Source organism: Ambystoma mexicanum, chromosome 5q (genome assembly GCF_040938575.1).
Source record: "Ambystoma mexicanum isolate Mex_15411 chromosome 5q, UKY_AmexF1_1, whole genome shotgun sequence".
Lineage (NCBI taxonomy): Eukaryota > Metazoa > Chordata > Amphibia > Caudata > Ambystomatidae > Ambystoma > Ambystoma mexicanum.
Window position 1 is genome coordinate 51,075,809 of NC_090933.1, and position 23,776 is coordinate 51,099,584.

Below are 23,776 nucleotides of genomic sequence, written 5' to 3' on the forward strand. Positions count from 1 at the left end.
GCCACCTGCGTTAGGATCCCAGGGGAGTAGGAGTGGGAATACCCTCAGGTTTCTCACAGTTGTAGTATATGTGCAGGGGTGAGTGTCTTGCTGGGTCAGTTATTTCCTGGTCTCCAGTTAGATCGGTGTATTGCGACACTTTTCTGAATTCCTTAAATTGGTATGCTCTGATGCACAGTGACTTAGATAGGGTCTGTTCTCTCACTGGGTTGGTTTTTCCTTATGAGGGCCTGTGTGGTTTCTTTTATGCAGTGGAGTATTCCTCGCTGAGGTAGTTCAGTCTTGTAGTATCGTGGGGCTTGGGCTCCTTGGGATGCTGGGATTTCAGTGTCGAAGCCTCTCTGTGAGGGTTGTATTTCTGTCTCAGAGTCTCTCCATTATGGGCCCTGATCCCTCTTGTGTTGGTGAGCTACTTAGGCTGTTTTTTATTCTCCTGATGGTTTTGCTCTAGCGCTTGTGTCATTATCTACTTCACAGTGGCGAAGGCCTCTCTATGTGGTTGGATTTTGTGTTTGTATCGGGTTCACAGTAGCGGAAGTCTCCCTGTGGTGGCCTGGTACTGCTTGACAGTGGCGATGCCCTCTCTGTGGTGGTTAGATTTTGTGCATGTCTCGGGTTCATAGGGACTAAGGACTCATTCCAATGGGCACACATACCGACGCACAGACCTTTATAGTACTGTGCTACTGTTAAAAGATGGCAGCCCAAATGCTGACTACCCACACGATGTACAGCGCTCTTCTGCTCTCAAGCTAGGCCTATGTTTTAAACAATAAAAAAATAAACTGTGGCGAAAACCTCCCTGTGGTGGCCCCATACAAGAGTTGTGAGTGAAATGTAGGCAGCCTTATGTCAGAACTGCACTGTGGGTTGACATACAATGCTGTATATCTGGGCACAACAAAGTCAGATGAATGCGAGTCCCGATTTACTGATTGTTGTGGATGGAGAGTGTGCATTTATAGGAACACAGTTATCTCTAGATTCAAAATGCAACCTTAGCTGTATGGCAAAGGTGACTTACCGTTGTGTCACTGCAGGCAGCTATATCTATGCTTTATGGAGATGGGGCACGTGGCAAGCTCCAGAGTGGTGGATAGCCCCAGATGTTATCTGGCTTCAGCACAAAGTCTAACTTTACAGTGCAGTAAAATGTAGGTGAGTATTACAATGTCTAGCTTCTGAGTGTGGCAAGGTTTAAGGAAACAGCAATCAGTGTCTGACTTTGAAGGAATCTGTGATCACTGCACCGCCTGTAATTCCGCCGACAAAAATGTTGACTGCCATTACGGCGTGGTGCAGTGATCGGATAGATCACTTCTGCCCCGGCCCATAGTCCCGAAAACCCAACCCCCCACTTACCTTGACTGCGGTGCACTCCTGTATGTGCCACCAAATTCCTTGTACCCCTGCGCATCAGCGCCTCCCACTTGCGTGGGGCGGTGCTGACGCTGCAGGGTCCTTTTAAAAAAGTCTTATACCTCGTTTACCGTAATGGTAAGTGGGGGACACTGCCGCAAACCCCTACCCCTGTTACTGTGCCCAAGGAGAACCCACGCTCTGCTTGGGCATAGTAATGGAAGTCAGTATTTTTGTCCCACGCTCAGGCACAGTTTTAGTAATAATACTGTTGACATTATGGTACGATTCCCTGTGAAGTGCAGCAAGATTTGAATCCGGGGTTATATTGGGCACCTGGGTCCTACTTAATGCCTGACTTTGAGGTGCAGCAGGATTTGAAGCGGTGGCAATCGCAGTGTCTGGTTTCAGAGAATAGGAAGATTTAGAGAGGGTATCTGCCTTCAGTGGGCACCTGGACTGAACTCAGTTTCTATGTTTGTGCGCAGCAGGGTTTCAACATATATTGAACTTTGGTGGCACCTGAGTACAACACAGTTTCTAACTCATGAGCGCAGCGGGATATAAGTCGGTGACAGGGTTCCTATGCAGTAGGTTCAGTACGGTGGCAAAACCTCTGAACGCAGCAAGTTTTAAATCGGTGGCAGCGCTCCTGAAGTTAGAGGGTTCAACACAATATCAAACCTCAGAGCACAGCGAGATTCAAATCCGTGGCAGTTTTCCTATGTGACAGAATTCAACACAGTAGCAAAACCTTGGGAGGCAGCAAGATTTAAACAATGGCTGGGAATCAATGCAGTAGCACAGTCTTAGAGTGCAGCATGATTTAAAACAGTGGCAGATTTCTTATGTGGCAGCACTCAGCACAATGGTAAACCGACAGAGGGCAGCAAGATTTAAAGCAATGCCAAGGACTCAATGCAGTAGCGAAAACTCAGAGCGCAGCAAGATATTAAAACAATGGTAGACTTCCTAAGTGGCAAGATTTAACACAGAAGCAAAACCTTAGAGGGCAGCAAGATTTAAAATAACGGCAGAGATACTGTGCAGTGGCAAAACCTCAGGGGGCAGCAAGATATTAAAACAATGGGAGACTTCCTATGCAGCAGGATTAGACAGTAGCAAAACCTCAGAGGGGAGCAAGATTTAAAACAAAGGCAGGGATTCAATGCAGTAGCAGGGCCAGAAAAAAATGTATTAAATTAAATCAAAGGATCCCCAAGTCGAATTGCTTACTAGGGAAGATAGCAGTATTACAATTCTTTTTCGGGAGTAAAAAAAAATGTACTTCCGGTTAGCATATTTTTGGGAGGTAAAAATATATTTTATATGGCAAAAATAGGCATTATTCTTGTAATCCTATCCTGCTTTCTACTACCCGTTCCTGTAAAAGAAACTATTGTTTTTGTCATACATACAATGTGTCATTATATCCAGGCAGCACTTCAGAAGAAGTCCTTTTTGTGGAAGATTCCGTTCATGCCACCTTTCTGAAGACCGCACCTAAGCGGTTCAGGTGGCATAAAGGAGCACTCACACGTGTACCCTTTACTCCCTATATTTATTTGTTGGCCTGATTATTGGCCTGCATCTAGGGAATATAATAGTCTGGTAAACTCCTTACCTGGAGCCATGATCCACTCTAATTTCCATTGTTTTTACTTTAGGTACATTTTAGGAAATGTTTTAGGGAAAAGAAAATACTTCTTAACTGGTGAAGGCAGTATTCCAGCACAACTTCAGCGCACTTTATCAGGGCTTCAGCCTCTCCCGTCACATTATGAAATAGGCTACCATGAAATAAAATCGTTGTCCTGTGTTGACATGAAAGCCATCTCCTACTCAATACATTGGTTTAAATGATGGCCTCAGTCAAGCTGCCAAATGGAACAACAATACTGCTAATTATTAGGCCTCTACGTGAACTGTGGGGCTACTGCAAGCTGTGTTCCCTGAAGTGAAACAACTGAACTGAACTCTGTGTTAATATAGGTGTCTGCCAGGGATATGTGCTTGCACCCAATTGGTTAGCTTTATTTGTCAATAAGTAGCATCAGCTTTAAAGGAAGCAATTGTGGATGTGGCCAGAAACATTTTCCAACCCTTCTCTTGGCACACGTGCTGTACATTACTAAACAGTTTCATTGGATATAGTATTTAAAAAGGTTTGCTGGACGTTGTCTTAAGATAGTCTAATAGTTGTCAGTAGAAAAAAGATGTGCAAGAGCCACTTTATTCCGGGTGAAATCATAAAAAATATAAAGTTGCATGGGATTGTCTCAAATTGATCCTATTCTTTACATCTTTACAAAGTTAAATTGCTGTTGCTTCAGTGTCAGGTGCTTTATCTGGAGCAATGTGTATGGGGTCAAGTGGGACACACATCATAGCAGGACAGCAGTTCACTTGAGCTATGCTTTGCTCTCCTAGGGGTAGCAGTGGTATACAAACAAGGCCAGTCAATTAGCAGGGGGGGGGGCGACGGGTTGACCAAGTTGTTGGATATTGCTTTAATACTACGAATACATTTGTACTTATCTAACTTATCTTTATTATAACAAATATGTTATGCTTTTAATTATGTGAAAAGTGTATAAATAAACTATATCACATTAAATAAAATTAAATTATTACTACGAATAATAGGTTTGTCCACACCATACTTAAAGTGAGCTATACATACAGTAACAGGCAAGTAAATCCTTAAGTAAAGATGCTTGTCAGTCCATCTGAAGAAGACCCCAAGCCTGTACAGTGAGGCCGACATAGTATTCCAATGTGTAAACTTGGGAACTACTAGGCAAGTTCCTTGATGGCAAAGTGTTTCGGAAAAGGCTGGTCCTGCCAGTTCAGGGGAAGTTAGCGCCAGAATGGGTTTGGTAGGAAGGAACGTCACGTTGGACCTTCGGATGAGCCTTGAAAGGGTGCAACTACCAGCAGGGCATCCTCTTATCCTCCTGTCAGGTCATTGGTTCTTCCTCATGCAGAGAGTTATCCAATCAGGTCTATGGGGGTCTTCAAGGAAGTCAAGCAAACAATAATTGCCTTTTTTGGAGGAGAATCCAAGCCCAATCAGAGGGATTCATCCATTCAAGCCTTTTGGCTGCATCGCTGAGTTTGTTCCTTGGCATTGGCATTGGAGCTGCGAAGCCAGCAATCCCATGTTGATATATGGCTGCATCTGTAACACTAGGTGTAACCCCCTAGCAGTGCCAGATGGTCTCAAAATGTTCAGCACCTGAGCTATTAGTTCATATCACTTTCTTACAATTGTCCTTTTTCTTTTTTGTTTTTTGTTTATTGCATGACCAATTCCTTTCCACATTTCTTTGTTACTATTTAAAAAAATATATATTAATAATTAAATGAGCCAAAGGTGGCTTTATCTTTAGGGAGAACAGACTTCTTGGTCTAAATGTTGCAAAGAGCCAATGCATTTCGGTGTATTAAACCATCATCAGGTCTATACATGCTTCACGACCGAGTCCTTGAGCTTTGATTCCACGATTTCCCTCGTAGGAATCACTTCTCGTTCTGATAGGTTACCTTAGTCCACTTGGAAAAAGCAGTCTGCGCCGACCGAGGTAAACCGGCGTTTTAGAAAGACATAAACCCACCCCTAGTACTCCAGTTTGTCCTTTTGTTTAAAACATGGAGGGTTGTGTTGCAGCATTAATGCGTGTTAGTCTCTAGCCATTCGGAGCTTTCTTTCCTAAATTGAAATAATTCTAGTAATAAAATCGCTCCTGTCTTACAGAGTTCATTTAATGTGATTCATTCATGGCTACATATATATTGGAGACACCTGCCAGCCTCGTTAATCTCTAGCACAGGCACATTATTAATCTATATAAAATGCTGCATTTTCTTTCACCCTAATGATTGTTTTCCTTATCCCCAAAGTAGCCACTGGTTTTCTATGATCTGAGGGCAGCAGGTGAAGTGCCTTAATAGCCATGTGGGGGCTATTAATACATCAAAGAAATTGTTGCACAGGGTTGTGACTCCTTCCGCTAATTTCTTCTGCTTACCCTGTCGCGCATATATTGAATGAGATCCCAACTCATAATTATGTGGTATTTCTAAAAAGGAGGCATTTAAAATATGACAGGTTTTACATATGCCTAATTAGACCCCGAGTATTGTTTACTGTTAGGTTCCTGTTAGAGCTGCTGCAATTGTTCAGGGTCTTCTGGGTCCAGAGTAGAATCAGTGACACGAGAAGAAGCATGGGGAGGGGAATCAAGTTTGAGTCCTCACTAGCAGTCATTTTGAGAAAGTATATTTGTGTTACTCACCAGTTGCTGGACTGGTCGGGGCGTTGCCCAACCTTGGTATAAAACCGAAGAGGGAGCAATCCGATAGACAGGTCGAGAAACGTTCCGAGTTCAAAAAGTGGAAGAAATCTGGATCAAAGTAATGGTATGACAAATGCTAATTAGAAGCAGCGTTAAACCTTTGGCAATCGTATTTAAAGGAGGAGGCATTACCTTACGCATAGTGCATGTAATCGCCGTGTCATGTGACTACCCGAAACACGGGCAGTGGAAAAGCCATATCTCCATGGTAACCTCCAGCGTTGCCAAACTGGAGATGTTTGGAGACGGGGAACGCAGCGGCGATTCTTAACAATTTGTGGATCGAATTTGGCCCTGATGGATTTGAACCACTCTAGATATCATTTATGGTTTGTTGGCCTTCAACGATAGACAACCTACTATTATGTCTTTTAATGTCAGGTGTGTAAATATCCCTTCTAAATTGAAGGGAGATGTTAACACATGTTCCACTATGTGGGAAAGGTGTCCTACTTCTTTAGGTGCGCATGACCTATGAAAGGTATAATATTGACAGTTCAAGTTGCTCTAATTCCGATGAAGCATTTGCAGTGTGCCATATCTAGGGAGTGACGAAAAAGAAAGGTATATGCTAGTTGTGATTGTAAAGAAAAGATAATTTATCATGGAGAGTAAATTCATGAAGCAAACTCCCAGCCACACCCATTATATAGATCCTATGGGCACTATTTGAATGGATAAAATGTGGACGAATTGATTGATGGGTGTGGCCATTGATACTAAGATCAGGTAACTTGTGATCACTGATCATGCATTTGTGAAGGTGGAAATGGGTATTAGAGCGAGCATCAAAACAAATACTGATGGCAACTTAATATTTGCAAAACGAAGGTTGATAACTGAAAAGTAATGAATTATCCATAATCTCAGAAATGGTTCTGGGCAACCTTCCAGACCATTGTTTTTCAGCCTGCTATGTCATTAAAAAAGGGGAAAGAACAAATGCAAGTTAGGGTCGGCCCCACCCCGGAAGCAGTAGCCCATCCCAAAATGCTAGATGACATCCCTTCTGCACAAGACCAGAAGCAGCCCTAGTTATGTTTCTGCTTCAATGGGCATCATCAGTGAGGTGTAGCTTGGGTCTGGGGGCATAGTAAGCACAGGACCTATGTCTGGTCAAACCACTTGTGGTGACTTTAGCAAAACAGGCGGTTAATGGTTGTAAGGTGCTAAGTTAACCATAACTGCTGTAAAGGTTCTTGGCACCATTCCAGACCATCACTGTTCAGCTTGCCATGCCATTACAGCAACTGAAGGTGAACGAGTTCATGTTGCAAATGTAGAATGGAATTGGTTGTTTCCTGGAAGAAATGAAGGATAATCAGACTATGGTGCTGTCTGGGACACCCTGAAGGTGGCCATACTGGGGGAAGTGATCAGTTGCTCTGTAACAATAAGAAGGATACTAGGGAAATAATGGTAACATTGAATCTGTTGTAGGATGACCAGGCAGAGCAGGTGTTTCATACCCGTCAATGTTTTGGGGTTAAGGTAGGACAACAGGGAAGTGAATTTGTTGAAATAAAGATTGCAGAAGCATCAGAAAACTAGGGTTTTATTTATGGCAGTAGGTGATGATACTAGTTTAGTCAATGGAAATATGAAGTTAAGTTGACATTTGAAAAATTGGTCAGCCAATTGTGCATCCTTCCCATGGCCGCTGTTAAGAACAGGTGGAATCGTAATGTAATGCCTACATGTCCCTTTTTGCACTGATGAAATTGAGGACATGGTTCAATTTGTCTTGTTTTGCCCGTACTATGGTGACTTGAGAAGAGGATCCTTAAAGCCTCTTTTTAATACTCGTGCAGTTAAAACCACTTCCAATAAGTCAGCATGATAACAGACCTCATGTTATGTTGTCCTTTTTGTTGTTATAGTACTGACACTGTGTGATCTATGGAAAAATGTCCTCAGCAGTCTGCTTTGTTTTCTTTAGTTTTTTCCCTTTTTTGTTTTTTCTCTCTCTTTAATATGATATGATTCATGCGTCAACTACAACATAAGATGTTCTATGTTAAAAGACATTAGTACCTGCAAGGGGCAGCGGGTTTGGCAACCTGCCAGCCAATGAGGAGATTCAAAATGGGGGAATTACACGTAGTCCCTTCTCTCCTTTCCATTGTGGCAATTTTTTTGTTTAATTTTTTCTATTTGGTCAACGGCTGCCATGGAAATGGAGAAGGCACTACATGTAGTCTCTTCTTCCTTTCCATGGTGGCCATTTTGTTTGTTTACTTTTTAAAAATAATTTTCTATTTGACTTACTACAATATACAGATCGTTTTTATAAACAAATAAATGATCGTGGAATTTGAGATGATTTGAATCTAAACAATTAGCACTCTCTAACAAGCACCTAAATGGCCTAGTTCTTTAAATGGACTAGGTCGAGTAATACATGAAGCTCATAACTTCTTCCATTTAGTTATGGCCGCCGCTTTAGATACTATAACAAGGGCCTCAAAATTAGAGAACGGACTACTCTTGAAGTACGTTGTCATGGCGACTCACTCTTAGTTTAACAACGAAGGGGACGCCTTCGGAGGCCCCTTCGGACACTCGGCGCGCGATTATACGCGATTCATGCAGTTTCAGGTGAGAGACCGTCTCAGAAGTGCGGCGGTTTTTCTCTTTCTCCCTTTATGATTTCAATGTAATGAAAGCCTGCGAGCACCGTGTGTGCTGCATCTTTAAATAGCACGCTGGCTCAAGTCTGGCGGAATACTAAGATTTAATCTATATAACTGAAACATTATTGTGATCACACGACTATTAAACACGGGACTCTTAAAAAGCCACTGGCAACATCTACTAATTCTTACGGAAACCTAATTATGTATACTAACTGGGAACTAGGAAACTGGATTAAGATGCGCATTACCTTGGCTGAAACTTTGCCTATTACATTAGAGTAACAATGCCGAGCGGCATCTGCAGAATGCTTTAGTTAATTGTAATTTATGTCATTTCTTCAAAGGGATCTAACCCGTTAATGGAAGCGGATATTCCCTGCAAAAGCTAAAATAATAGGGGCAGTTCAAAGAATAAGAGGTAATACAACTATTACTCACCATACACTGTAAGAAGGTATTATGAGATAATGGACAACGCATTAACTAACTGAGCCTTTTATGCCCTTCTCTTGACCCTTCCTGTCCCTCCCAATCCCCCACCTATTTTTGTCTGTCATCTTATTTTTGCATTATTGTTTTGCTTTTTGATTTATCATCCATCTGAATTGGATATGTGACTTGTTTCTTTGTTCTATGTTCATTCTTTTGCTAATGTACAATATGTGATCTAACATAATGTCTTTTTGTTTTTTTTGGCACTTAATTACTGTATATTCACTATAATCAGCCCTGATTTGAGAAAGGTCTATTAAGGGACCGAAACACGTGTCATCACAAAGGGCACCTCAACGCATTAAATATTATTTTCTTAAAACTGGGCGCAGTCTCGTTTTTCGGTCTTTTTTCCTTTTCTTGAATACTTTTTTGAGTGGTTTTCTTCTTGGCTTTACCACTAACCGTCTGAGACGCGACCTTACAGAAAAACCTTGGAAAGCAAACATTTGTCTATTTTATATAATTTGAAGTGAAACTAAAATGTCGCCATGTTAGACCTGACCGACCTAGCTAAGAATTCTTATACTTCCAACAATCAAAGTAGTTAGTGAAACCATTTTGATGGAAATACCTATGCAGTGAAAAAGTCGCCACACAAAAAGTTGTGAAAAGCACCAGAAATTCAGTCCTGCTAGTGTACGTGTTAGGGTTAAGTAGGGTTTACTGGGCTTCTGATTGCCAAGTTTAGGGTTAGAGTAGTAGGGGTCGACGTTAAAGGTAAGGGTTAGGGTTAGAGTATAGATTCTGGTTAGAATCAGGGTATGGGTGGTTGTGGGACGGTGGGTGATGTTGTGTTTTGGTTAATGGTTTGGATATATTCAGTGTCAGGGTAAGTGCTATGGTAGGGGTTTTGGTAAGGCTAGGGCTCATAGAGTAATGATTTGGGTATGTTTAAAGAAAGGGATAGTGAGGTTGGAGAGGGCTGGTGGTGTTGGTGTAAGATAGGGGTTAGGATAAATCTAGTGGTTAGAGTAGAGAGAGCATTAGGGTAATTGTTAGAGCTGCGGTTAGGGTAAGGCAAGGGTTAGGATTAGAGCAAGAGTTTGTGTTAGAGCAAGGGCTATGTAATTTGAGGTGAGCTGGTGATTGGGTTGGAGTTAGGCTCAAGGTTCATTTTCTATTTATTTGGTATTTTGTATTAGGTCACATGCAAATAAAATATTTCAGCGCACTGAAGGTTTACTGTTGGGTAAGGATTCAGAGTAGAATAATGGTTGTAGTTAGTTATGGTAAGGGTTGTAAATGGAGTGAGGGTAATTGTGAATGATTTATTTGAAGTTTGGGTTCATTGTTAGGGTTACAGCTTTGTACTTTTTAGAATTTCAAAATCGCTTTTTCGGAGTCCTTATCACTGGCAACATTTTCACATTATGGATTGCATGTGTTGAATGACTACATTTTTTAAATCAACTTTTTGCTGACTACTTTTCAACATGACTACTTTTTGTCTGGAGCCATTTTCGGATAGAACCTCTGGAATGAGGTATACCAACATTAGAGGAGGGAAGAAATCAATAGGCAATTGCTGGAGGAACTTCCCCCAGCTTGTCTAGCTTATAAAATATGTGTATTTGCAGGATGGAGACTGCTAGACCATAAAAAGAGACCATACCACTTTGTTCCAAAGCCAGATACAGACCACACTCTCTGTGCAAACTGCAGAATGATTTCACTTCTAAATGTCAATTTGAAATTGTATTGAATGCACTTCAATGGATCCTGGGGCTTTGTTTGGGAAATCGATCCATCCATTGGCTTAAAAAGGGGTTGATATATTAGCAATATATGGACACTGGTGGATAATTAATTAAAATGTGTTTCATATCAACTGCCGTAATATATGTATGGATGCTGAGAAAGAGTTTGATAGGTACAATTGGAACTACTGGGAACTTACCATACTGAAATTCGGTTTTCATGAAAGGTTCCACAAGATAAAAAGAACATTGTAAAATGTGATGAACGGGCTAAGCTGGGGAGGTTTTCTATTAGAGAAAGGAAAAAGGCAAGGATATATTTTTTCTCCTTTTCTGGTGACAATGGGGCATTTAGTTGCAAGTGTGTGTCAACATCCACGTATTCCGGTTATTCATTATCAGGGTAATGAATTCAGTCCTTCTATATGCTGTTTATATGTTGACGATATCAACCTATGAGCCCTTGTGTACACCACTGAGCACACCTACCCATGTTTATCACAAGATTTCCAGACAAGGACTAGTTGCAACAAATCTTGGACATTCGGGGTCTCTGAAAACATTTTTTGGTGGAGTAGCCGATGTGGGGGGTGTGGGTGGTGGAGTTAATAGCCATGATATTTTAAAATAGTACGACAATGGCTCTATTTTCTTTGGCTCAGTGGTCTACTTTAGGGAATAACTACTCAACAGAATGAAAGCCCCTACCAATGATGCATGAAAGATTGTCTATGTACATTGTTGTTATCTTGCAGGTGTCCCTTTGGTGTAATCCCTCTTCGTTGTTTAACATTCACCAATTGTATTGATGGAGTTGGGTTAGAGTTGGAATAATGGGGATTGGGGATGTGTGGTTGGTTTACTCGTTGGCCAAGTTTGATGTTCTAAAGAATTACTGTGAATTAAGAGTGTGGGAAAGGAATAGATGTGGTACGTTCAATTATTTATTGACACAAGTGAATGGTATGCAGGCGCTGGATATTGTGGAGGAGCTATGGAGAGAGATTAAAAGGTTACACTGTTAGCTTCCCTGGAAAGCCTACTACTCCTGATTGTGAGGATACCGGAAAAAGAGGTTGGATTGATCTGATGAACTGGGGGTCCAACTGAGGAAGAGTGTTGGGAGGGAGGGCATGGCAATTTAGTTTGTTGAAGTAAAGAAGATTTGGTAATAAGCGATGGATTATGTTTATGCTGTATTTGTCTCTAGGTAGATTATATCATTTGGGACGGTCAGGGATGTGGGATTTGCTGGGTCTGTCAGTCCTCTATTGGAACCCTAGGGCATAAACGTATGAAATTGCGCTGGAGTTTTTCAATATTGGCAGTAGACTCGGAAGAGGGCAGAATTTCTCATGAGTAGTACTGTTCTGAGGAAATCTTCGTAGAAAGTCGTGATCTTGAGCCCAGCTTACTGGAAATGTCAGTTTTGCTGAAAGCAGTGCTTATTCGTATCCTTGAATGAGGCAAAAAAGTGACTCTTGATTTCGTGGAAGATCAGAAAAAAAAGGTACTGGAAGATTTGATAAAAGATAAAGCTATTCTTTCAAAATGGAAATAATGTGTAGACAGACTGAAAATATAACTGAAGCAATTTGTTCACTTTTCAACAATGTTGTTAAAAAATATACGAAACTTGAAATTATTTAAAATGCAAATCTGTCTCAAGGAAAGTTCAATTTTAAATACATGTCATTTTGTTTCTTTTACTATAAGGATCCCTTCGTGTGTTTGGGTGCACCCTTCTGTTTTTATTGTGCACTCTTTCATTGTTGCTTGTGTTCTCATACAATGGAGGGTGACAGAGTAGTTGAAGTAGTGGAAAGGAGCCTAAAAGATTTTATTTCTGATGATTCTGAGCTGCATTTCATTTACATTGGCTGCATGTATTGGTCTTAGAATATATATACTTTTTAATGTTGTTAGATAGCAAACGATCGATCATGCTTCCCATTTTGTTTGCATGCACAGTTGGGAAGTGATCACAGCAAAGTCAGACTGCAGGCCGTGGCTTGGTCAGTGCATGGCTGAATCATGGACAAACTACCGTGCATTTCTCCAAGAGATGTCCCATTTCAAGCAGCAGCACCCTGGCATGGTAAGCACAAAATACATCTGTATATTTCTAATGGTTATTTTACTGTGGCAGTGCATGTTTGCCACATGTGAAGTTATTGGGTCATGTGTTAGGAATGTATTTTTGCGATACTATATGGTCTTTTTCTTCATATTGAAAAGAAAGTTCACCTCGCAAATGTCTGCTAAGTGTCCTTGCACAACGAGAAAGACACTATCTCCATCTGAGTGCACTTACTTTCCGAAAACACACCGGATACCGGGCACTCTACTTTTCCGGACCTGAAATGCTGTGTCAATAGGGGCCGGAGTTTGGTGGTCAGGGTGGAGTTGTGTACGCTAATTCCCAGCGCCTATGGGGAGAGAAAGCGCAAGAAGGGACGCAGCCACCAGTGGAAATAAAAAGAGAAGGGAGGTCCAGGATTCTGCTCATACCCTGTTGTCCCTTTCGTTCCAGACCTCCGCAGACAGGAGTCCATCTGCAACTGTTCAGCTACTAATACGCCATGACAGTTCCCCTGCTGATGGCCGCTTCACCTGAAAATGAGGCTTTCTGAAGACCTCATACGGAACGCTTTCCCGTTTTGCAACAAATGAGCTAAAAAGTTCTAAATCTTCACTACAGGCGCAGAAACGGGAAGAACACTTCTCCCTCTGCACCAGCTCGTCCACTTAGCCCAAGCCGCGTCGTAGCTCCTCCTAGTGGACGGAGCCCAGGATTCTGCGATGAGCTGAGCAGCTTGAGACGAAATGCCTGGCAACGCCCAGTGTCTCCTGATATCCTGCACGCAACGAGCAGGAGAGCCCCTCCCACTCTCAGAGGATGATACGACCCAGCAACCTCGGGTAATCCACTACTAGCTCCATGAGAGTCGGGAACCACACTTGCGACTTCCAGCACAGTGCTACTAATAGCAACTCAGCCGTCTCCCCCCGACACTTCGCTAGAACTCTGCTCAGCATCAGAAATGGGGGAAACGCGTAGTGTGGACCTCCGATCCACTCTTGCAGGAATGCATCCGTCCCTAGAGCTCCCGGGTCCAGCCTCCAGCTGAAGTATTCTGCTGTATGGGCGTTCAATAGCGATGCGAAGAGGTCTATGTGTACTTGTCCCCATCTCTCTGTCATCCTCTGAAACACTGCTGGATCCAGCCTCCAACTGCTGGAATCCGTGAGGTATCGAGAAGTTCCAGTCTGCTATGATGTTCAGCGTCCCAGGAATGTATTCCGCTGTGACAGACGTCTCTGACTGCAGGCAGAAGTGCCAGAAGTCCTTCGCTAGTTCGTCTAGCATCCTGGATTTGGTGCTGCCCAGGTGATTTATGTATCGCACTGCCGATATGTTGTCCAACTTTAGAAGGACACAGGATTTCATTCTCCCCTTCGTGAAGGCCTTGATCGCAAAGGATCCTGCTAGTAATTCTAGGCAATTTATATGTAAATGGAGTTCCTTCTCGATCCATTTCCCTCCTGTCTGCAGGTCTCCGCACCTTGCGCCCCAGCCCAGCCGGCTGACGTCGGACTCTATGACTAGGTCCGGTCTGTCTCCGAAAATGGCACGTCCATATTCTGTAACCACCATTCTAGTTCCATCTTGGATTCCCGAACTAGTGGCACCGATTGGTGGTATCTCGGGCCTTGCTGCAGATGCCTTATCTTTAGTCTCTGCAGTGCTCAATAATGTAGCAGTCCTGGGAAAATGGCCTGAATAGAAGCTGCTAACAGCCCTACAATCCTTGCTAGGGTCCGGAGAGATACCATCTGTTTCCGCAGACATCCTCTGAGTTCTCTCTTGATGTCGCAGATTTTCCGAACTGGTAGCTCGAGAGTCGCTTTGCTGGTATCCAGGATGAAACCCAGAAAGTCTAGCCTCTGCGCCGGTACGGTGTCTGATTTCTCCTTGTTCACCAGAAATCCTAGGGACGATAACAGGTCCATGACCCACCTTGTCTGGTACCTGAGAGTTTCTCGCTCTTCGGCTAGTAGCAGGAGATCGCCCAGATAAATCATCATCCTTATTCCTTTCTCCCTTATAGCCACAGCTACCGGCTTCATCACCTTGGTGAAGGCCCATGGCGCTGAAGCAAGCCTGAAGGGCATAGTCTTGAATCGCCAAAGTTGCCCTTTCCAGCGAAAAGCTAGGAACGTTCTGAACTCTTCTGCTATCGGGATAGTCAGGTATGCATCCTTCATGTCTAGCCTCATTAACCAATCCTTCTCCCCGAGCGAGTCTCAGAGCTGGTGGATGCCCTCCATCTTGAAGTGGCGGTACACTATCCACCTGTTCAGCTCCTTTAAGTTTATAACTGGTCGCACCTTCTCTTTCCTGTGCACCAGGAACATGTTGCTTATGAACGCGGGGTCTCCCGGGCACCTTTCTATGGCGTTCTTTGCTGCTAGCAGACGCAGCTCCTGGTCCAGGAGACTCTGCTCTGTGCGCTCTAAACGCTGCTGATGGGGCCTGCACTCTTGCACGGGTGGCTGAACAAACTCTAGGCGCATGCCCACAATTGCTTGTAACACCCAGGCATCGCTGGAAAGCTTGCCCCAGTTTCTCAAGAACAGGCCTGTTCTCCCCCCACCGGAGGATAATATGCTGCTCTCACCTTGAGTGAACCCTTGTCCACAACCTGATCCTCTTCCTCTGCGCCCTCTTTGGAAGCTTCCTCTGGACGGGAAGAAGGAGTCCTGTTGTCTATTCTCCCAGTTTTTGGCTCTGGGATTCTGAGGTTTTCTTCCGCCTTGGTTGCGACCAGTCGAGCGACCTCTGTGGCGACTGGTCCCTCCAAAAACTCGATTGGGGAAAATCTTCCGAATGGAAGCCTGCGCCTTCTCCAGAGACGCGTAGGTGCCCACGAAGCGACCCATTTTTTTGCCGAAGGTTTCTCCGAAGAGGAGTCCTTGCGCCGCTTCGCCGGCTTCGTATGGAGCTAAATCACTCCGCTTTTAATCTATTTTCAATAAGAGCCCTCTGCGGCGCTCTGATGCAATGGTGCAGTTTGCATTCCCTAGGAGGCATACTGCTCTCTGTGCCCAGCCTGCTAAGGCGTCGGGGTCCACTTTCTCCCCGGTATCCCTGGCTCTTTCGGCCAGGTCCATTATTTTCGCGAGAGGTGTGGCCAGGTTTAATACCTTTTCCTGGCAACTCCTCCAAGACCTATTGATGCCCTTCTGAGGGTCTTTACTAATCTTCGAAACGAAAGTCAGCATTTTAGGATCTAATTCAGGCGTTTCGGCCACCTTCCCTGGGAGATCTGGTTGCGGGCGTTCCGCTCGGAGCTTCTGGCGGACTTCCTTGTCCAGCACTTTTCGCAATCTCTTGGTCATATACTGAGCCACTCTTGGCGAGGGCTGCCAGTCCGAGGATCTCGGATTCCGGATGCTGTCCGGATCGAACATGTCCTCTTCCACCTCTTCGAGGTGCTTTTCTTTGCGGATTCTCTTCCCTCCTCAAACACTTGATTTCTATCTCCTCCTCCTCCTCTTGAGAGGGAGTTTCGCCTTCCTCCAGCTCATCTTCCGAGCCTGGGTCCTCTTCTCCATATTCTTCGTCCCCTGGAGAGGGGGTCGTGAGGTCCCACACAGTCTGACGCTGCAAAAATGCTTGACGTAGCTTTGCGAAGGCGTCAACGACCTCCAGGGCCTTTTCTTTTGTCCCATCCGAAAGGCCCTGGGGGTCAAGAGGGGCTTTCCTCTTTCGTGCCTTAGTACTCTCCAATGACCCCACTTCCGAGGGTTCAACGGGCATGCATTCTTTCCGTCCGGTACTGTCCAAGGGCTGGTGTAATATTGCCTCTAGGGACTCTGGCCTATCTTGCAGGGGTCTCACCCCTTGAGCCACCGCATCTATAAGCAAACTTCCCAGCACCTGTTTGAAGCTGGCAGCCAGATCTGATGTCTGCTCCTCTTCGCTCCACTTAAACTCTGACATCTTGCGTGGGTGCTGTGTGCCTGCTGTACCCGTGAGGGTGTCACTGCACGCCCTTTCGCTATAGGTGCTTCGGGGTCTTATATGTGCAACCCTTCTTTATAACCTTTATATTATATATATATATATTTTTTTATGGTGGCTGCTCCGGATGGAAGATAGCTTATAAATGAGCCTGGGATGGGCTGTCTTCCTCAACTCCTCACTGTTAGAGGAACGTTAAAGGTGACTCATGCACTGTCACCGTGAGCCTTGTGAGGCTTTTTCCCAGCTGATTGCTGTCTCGGGATCCTTTCCCTGGTCGTGCGCGCGTGTCAGTTCGCGCTTCTATGCCTGGGATGCTTCTTGTAAAGAGGCTGTTGCCTCGTAGCTCAACCGTAATACTAATCATATGTTATCACCGGCGGGCCCGGCTCTTACGCGTGCTCCGCTCCGTGTCGAATTAATGAATGCGAACATGGAAGCTAGGCACTCGCTGGCCCTGCCCTAGCAAGGGTAGGGGCCGTGAGGATTCAATTCCTCCCACACTGCTGGCTCCGCCTCCCTGAGGGAGGGGGTCGCTACACGGCGTGCATATACCTCGCTGTGAGGGAGAGAACCGGGACTCGATTTCCGAGCGATCCCGCGGATCGCTTATGCCCCCCACGATTGTGGCTGACCCCCTAATGTGCCGGACATATGACACGGGCGCGCAATTCACGGGAGTCCTTGCGCCGCTTCGCCCTAAATCTGCAAAACTGCTCTGAATAAACACATTTTTCAATTCTCTTATATAATGCAGCAAATGTAAACCATTTCAGCACAAAGCACAACATATAAGTGTAACGGTCCATCTCGGTGAAATACGCTCCCAGCAAGCACATGGTTATTGGGAGCCTGTCATTCATTAGTCCCGAAAGCGCAGTATAAAAAGGCCCGGCTCATTTGGAGGAGGGCAGGAGAGCCGAATTGAAGGCTTCTGAAGAGAGCTGAGAGGACAAGAGTGTTGAGGGATGTTGGTGAGTTTATAGAGGGCGAGAAGGAGGTGAATTATCAGGGCACTATATCCTGAGTGAGTTAGGCACTATATATATGCCTGTGGCAGTTTAAGGAGAAGGGGTGTGAGCAGGACACTATTTGCCTGAATGAGTTGGGCACTATGGGCCTCATTACGAGTAAGCCATAAAATCGCCTATGATTCAGTCATCCCGGTAGCACCTTTTCCGGCAACCGCAGTGACGGAATCACCGGCACATTACAACCTCGTGGGGACACGAAACCCTGGAAGTTTGGCGGCCGGCCATCTTGAAAAATTAAATCCTGTTAAAATCAGGCACTTCCTGTAGCCATCCAGTCACAGAAACACTGGCAACATGGCAGGAACAGCAAAATCACGTGTCCCCGAGGTCCGTCAACTGAAGCCGTGGTTTTTGGAGCCTGAACTAACTGCATTGACTGATACTATAGTGGCCAATGCAAACAAACTATTTGGCTCAGAGAACCAGCAAGCACAGAAAGACTGCAATATGGGAGGAGGTGGCCCAGAAGGTCACAGCAGTGGATCCTGTCTCCACGCACCCCAAGAAACTGCAATAAAAGGTGGGACGACCTTCATCTCCAAGTGAGGAACCTACTCTCGGCACACCAAAGTAATGCCTTGCCACTGAAATTGATGATGTGGGAGGAGACATGCAGCACAGTACTGCACAAGGAAGGGGATCGAGGGAGTAGGAGCGGCAGAGGTTGGAGCTGGGACGCAAGCAGAGGGTGGCGAGTACATCAAGCCACATCAAAACACAAAACATGAGATGCCTGTGAAATGCAACACACACATCATGGAGCCATGTCCAAGTGCATGCCAACGATACATGACTACAACATGAATATGAGCCATGCACAGACAGATGCCAAGGTCATGGGCCAGGGTATTGCACCCAAAATGCATGCAGACGCACATATGGGCACATGAGTACCGTTCATGTGCGCAAAGGCACAACATGACAAGTAGCACATACATGATGCACACACCAGTACAAGGCAGCGTGGCAGGACTACCACCAATGTGCATCCATACCACACACTTGCACGCACAAATCAGACAGTCCTGACAACCAAACACCATGGACAAGCAAAGTCATACACACTGACGCATCTCGGTATTGCAAGTCTGTTGATGTGACACACAGGTGAATAACTGCATGAGCATCTCATCCTGACAGGCACATCCTCTGACAGTGACCATTCTGGATCCTCCAGAGCCTTGGCAGGCACACAGAGGAAGGGGACACCACCACGCGGCACCACATTACACCGATGCTGGCTGCAGCAGTGCAGCCCTCGGGCTTGGTGCTTAACCACCTGCCCCGGCAGCACAGCCATCAGGCCCTGTGCCCCAACCACCTGCCCCGGCAGCACAGCCATCAGGCCCTGTGCCCCAACCACCTGCCCCGGCAGCACAGCCATCAGGCCCTGTGCCCCAACCACCTGCCCCGGCAGCACAGCCATAGGACCCGCTAACACATCCAGTGCCCACCCAACACCGGCCACCGTCACATCCTGGCACATCCACAGACAATGATGCAGTGTTTGAAGCAGGGGAAGGCATGGGCAGTTCCCCAGACCACACCCCATACCACAGGCCGAGCTTCAGTCCCTCAGACATGCATAGCCCCCCTCCACCTCCAATGCCCAACATCTGGGAGATGGATGCATGCATCTGCAGAATTGAGGGCAGGCATCACGAGATGGTGGACATGGTCAGGCTGGAACTTGAAGAGTCCCGTATGATGCCAGAAGGTGAGCAGGCCAGCAGCCGGCGCTGCGCCCGTGCCCTGGGCCGCACAACCTCTGCCCTGGTGGTCTTAGCACGGATGGTCCGGGAGGGGAACAAGGGTGTGTCTGCTCTCACCGAGTCTCACTCACACCCTGCAGGCGGCCCTGGATCTCATGGGCGTCCAGGGACCAGACACCCCGTCCAGTGTCAACACACCAGCAAGCTCCCACCAGGGCTGCTCAAGATGCCGCTCCCAACCACTGTCAGGATCACTGGCACATGCCAAGGCCCATGACGTAAAAAAAAATAGGAGGTGACTTTGAACCACACCATTAATGACACTTTTATTTTTGGGGGTGTTTGGTGAGGGGGGTGTTTGGGGAGAGAGAATTTGGGGATGGAGTTTTTGGGGATGGAGTTTTTGGGGATGGAGTGTTTGGGGAGAGTGAGGGGCACAGGGTGTTGGTTGTACATAGTTCCACCTGAAAAAAAATCTCGTTATCATCAATGACTGGACATTCCTTATGGGTGTGGTCTGATGTATTGGTTGTGCGTGTCACAGGCACTGAGGGGCATGGGTCTTGTGCAGCGGATGGGGAGTCAAAAGAATTAGCATTAGAATTGGTCATTTATAACATGCTTAATACCCAGAGGTTTCTAATGGTGGACCCGGGGACTGAACCTGTGTTGCTCGTCATCGTCTTGCTTCCAAGACAAGTGTGTTGCCCCTGAGCTATCCTCCCGAGACAAGAGGTTATCAATTATTTCCTGATGGGCTACACGCCCATCCCTGACATCCATGCACATGTGGCGGTGCATGGCTGGAGCTGCCTCCCCATCTTCATCATCTTCACCTTCTGGTGGTGGCATGTCTGTATCCGGGGGCAGGGGAATGTTGCGTCTGAGCATATATTGTGCACCATTGCACAAGACAGGACTTTCTTACCCACCTTCACTGGCCAGTACATGAGTGCACATCCAGACTGGTGTAGGCATCGGAAACGTGGCTTTAATAGCCTGAATGTCTGCACAATAGTTGTCCAGGTTTGCACAGTGCACGATTTTAGGCCACTTCCTGTTGCATCTGGGGCTCTCTCAGAGGGTCATCAACCATGGCAATCGTGGGTATCCAGAATCACCTGCAAGGGCTAGGACACGAGATGAGCCATGACATGCATGTGGCTGGACAGAGCTATTCACAATGACTGTCTGTCTGTGTGCCCAATACATGCATTTGGAATTGTGGACTGGCAGAGCCTCAGGTGACTGATGGTATCAGGTAATATTGTCCGCCGGGAAAACCCATTGGCGACATTTATATATGGTTACATTATGTATGGGGACGGGTTGTGGGGATGTCCCCTGCTCCCATAAAAAAAAAACAGGGGTTGCAAGGGTGTCCCGAGCATGTTGAATGTAATAATGTTGCCGCAAAAAATTGTGACTTCTTTTGTCAGGTGACATTTTTGCGAGGACATTAATACATGGAACCGTGCCCAACTGCACCCTGTGACAGCCACTGCTGGACATGCTGTCTGTGCAGGGTTTGGTTACCTGGGATGGGTTGCTGGGTCCGAAGTAAGTGCTGGTAAACGGAATAAACAACACTTTATTTCCAGACCGGCACACTTGTAGTGACCTCCCTATATCTCTGTGGGGGTTTAAGAAGGAGGTGAGTGAGCAGAGCACTATATCTCTGGGGCTGTCTAAGGAGGGGATGAGTGAGCAGGGCACTGTATCGCTAGGGGAGTTTAGGGTTGAGGCTGGCAGAAAGTTAGTGGAGGAGGTGGAATAGTTGCTGAAGTTAAGAAGGAAGGTGGAAGGTTAGCAGAGGAGGTGAGTGAGTTTGATGAAGAGCTGAAGTTGGAGAAAGATGGGAATATTGGGTATGAACTGGGAAGCTTGTTAGAGCCAAGGGAACATTAAGAGTTTGAAGGAGTTGAACTCATTCATGGAGTCTACCTGGTGTCCCTTTTTTTCTCTACCTAAACACCCCTCAATCATCTTTTCTTTTGGAGTTGGTGAGTTGGAGCAAGTCTATCTTGATCACCTAAGCCCCGCCTACCTGTCACTCACTGCTAATCTTTTGGTGCCTTCTTGTTTTGCAGCTCTTTTTTCCGGCTTAAGAAGCCCTCCAGCCTCTTTTATTTTGAGCTGGTGCAAGTGGATCTAGGTTACGTGACCTATGCCCCTCCCACCTGCTCAGCCCAAGACCTTCCTTTCATTTCTTAACGCTGATGTCTGAAGTGACGTGCAGATCAAGAAAAGGACAACTCCTGTTTGATAGCCGCTGCTATCTGTAGTATTAAATCCGCAAATAACGTCTGGGAAAATAAATGCTTTTTGCCCACCCAGATCCTCACCAAGTGCCCCCCTCATCTGTGCCAGCTCCCCCCATTCCCCAGATGGCCTCTTCACCTCCCGTGCCTTTGCCCTATCCCCCTGCAGCACATGCTGTTTCTGTGACACAATTTGCTTTGAGGTGTCGGCTATTCGCGGATATAGCCGAGTTTACAGAAAAGCTTTGTGTTGCAAACTCAGTCCCTAGACCCCTACAACTCCCACATTTCACATGGTGCCCTCTCGTCACCCTCCCCCCCCACCCCCACCTATAGCCGGCTGGCATTTGCATGCTTTTTGACCTGCAAATGGCCTTTTCCCTGCTTTTCATTCTTCCATATCCTCTTCTATAGCCGCAGCTATCTCTCGCGTCGGGAGAATAACAAGATGGCGGCTGTTTAATTTCTAAAAGCACCCAGTTTTGCCAATTTACCCGAGATATAGCTTCTCTATTTTGGAGAAGGGGGTATTTAAAAAACGACTGAACGGAATAACCCCAAAACACAAAAGGGCCTCCAGTAAACATTTCGTGGCCAACACAAGGGTCAGGCAGAGTCGGGCAATTGCTGATAATTACACACACCTGACTTCCATCACACTTCCTCACACGGATAAAAGGCGGAGCACTAAAGCACACTGTGAGCAAGGCAAAACGCACGTGGAAGCAGCAATTCCGAGATGGCAGTTTAAACCAAGGAGAAAGGCAGCACAGCAAGACCAGTGAGGGTGTAAGGAGGGAACTACCCATGACCTTTTCGGAGAAGGACAATGACTTTCAAGAGGGCTTGAGGAAAAGAAACATAAGACCGGGAATTACTGCTGAACGACAGTGTAGTGTATGTAGAAGGTACACACGGCCCTCCCACATTGATAGCCAAGGCGGGGAGAAGCAATTGCTGCTGTGGTACTGTCCTTGGCTCTGACAACAAAGCACCAGTGAATTCAGTACAGCCGGTGAGTCGGAGAGACTGATAGCAGACCGGACTGTGTAATGCTCAGGTTGCAACCGGCAACATTGTATGAGGAACAATGACTCGTATGTGAATGAACTTTATGAAAACGAAATAGGTACCAGATACAGAGTGGTGCGGCGCCACGTGGGTGCTCACTCAAAGGTCTCTGTTGGGTATTCAACTGAGCGTCTGAGAATCATTGAACTGTGAAATTGAAGTGGTCCTGCAGCAGATCAAGCTAAATGCTGTGCACATTCAAAAGTCTTCGATAACTTACGAACTGAAATTGGTCTGAGCCTGGCTGAGCGAGACTAATTGTATAAAAAGGTGATCTGAGCCCGGAAGAGGGGGAACTTGGGTGAATGTGAGTCAGCCGAAAAGTTATTGCCGTGGCAAATGTTAACCCGACTGAGGGATGCCTGCAAACTAAAATTGGTCTGAGTCCAGCTGAGGGAGGATAATTGTATAAAAGTAGGATCTGAGCCCGGCTGAGGGGATGCAGGGTGGAAAGGGAATCGCCCGACTTGAATATTTGGAAAGGAACTTTTTTCTTTGTTTTTGGTACATTAGGCACTCTGAATCAAGATAGTTTGAACGTAAGAGACTTGGGCACAGAAGACCCTGATGTTGGTAAAAGAACTTGTGTCCTCGTGCAGAAGACGCCCAAGAGTGTGCTATGCTCGAGTGAACCACCTTATCCCATGCTAAAAACAAGGGCAAGGGAGGCCAACTGCCTGAACATCCTGACTTATCATTTTGTGAACACTTCTTTTCTTTTCATGAACATTTCCCTACACTATTTGTAAATTAAAGGGTTGGCAATGTTTTGTTTTTAGTATAGGCCCTTTTATGTTGACAAGACACCACTAGGACTGCATTATTATTATTTGATAGTCGTAGCTTGCTCCCATCTTTTTCAAACCCTTTTTAAAGTTCAATAAACACCCTTGTACTGTGGTCACTTGTGTCTGTCTTACTATTGATAACATGCCTTCCTTACAGTACACGTACCTATATACAGGCGTAAAAGAATGTATGTTCATTGTCCACATGCGTGATATAGCAGTAGGTCTTAAAACGTGAATATCTCAAAATTGGCCAGCTGCTCGATTTTAAAAAAATGTTTTCAGTGTCTCTAGGTACATGGCAAGAGACCACGCGTTTCTTATGCTCTTTTTCGTT

General features: G+C 45.7%; 1 protein-coding gene across 1 annotated transcript in view; it reads left to right on the forward strand.

The window, feature by feature from the left end:
* RETREG1 (reticulophagy regulator 1) overlaps nucleotides 1-23,776 on the forward strand; it is a 920,991-nt gene that overhangs the window by 647,815 nt on the left and 249,400 nt on the right. The window contains exon 4 of the mRNA XM_069620500.1: nucleotides 12,517-12,643. Coding sequence (XP_069476601.1) covers nucleotides 12,517-12,643 — 127 coding nt within the window. The remainder of the gene's footprint in view (nucleotides 1-12,516; nucleotides 12,644-23,776) is intronic.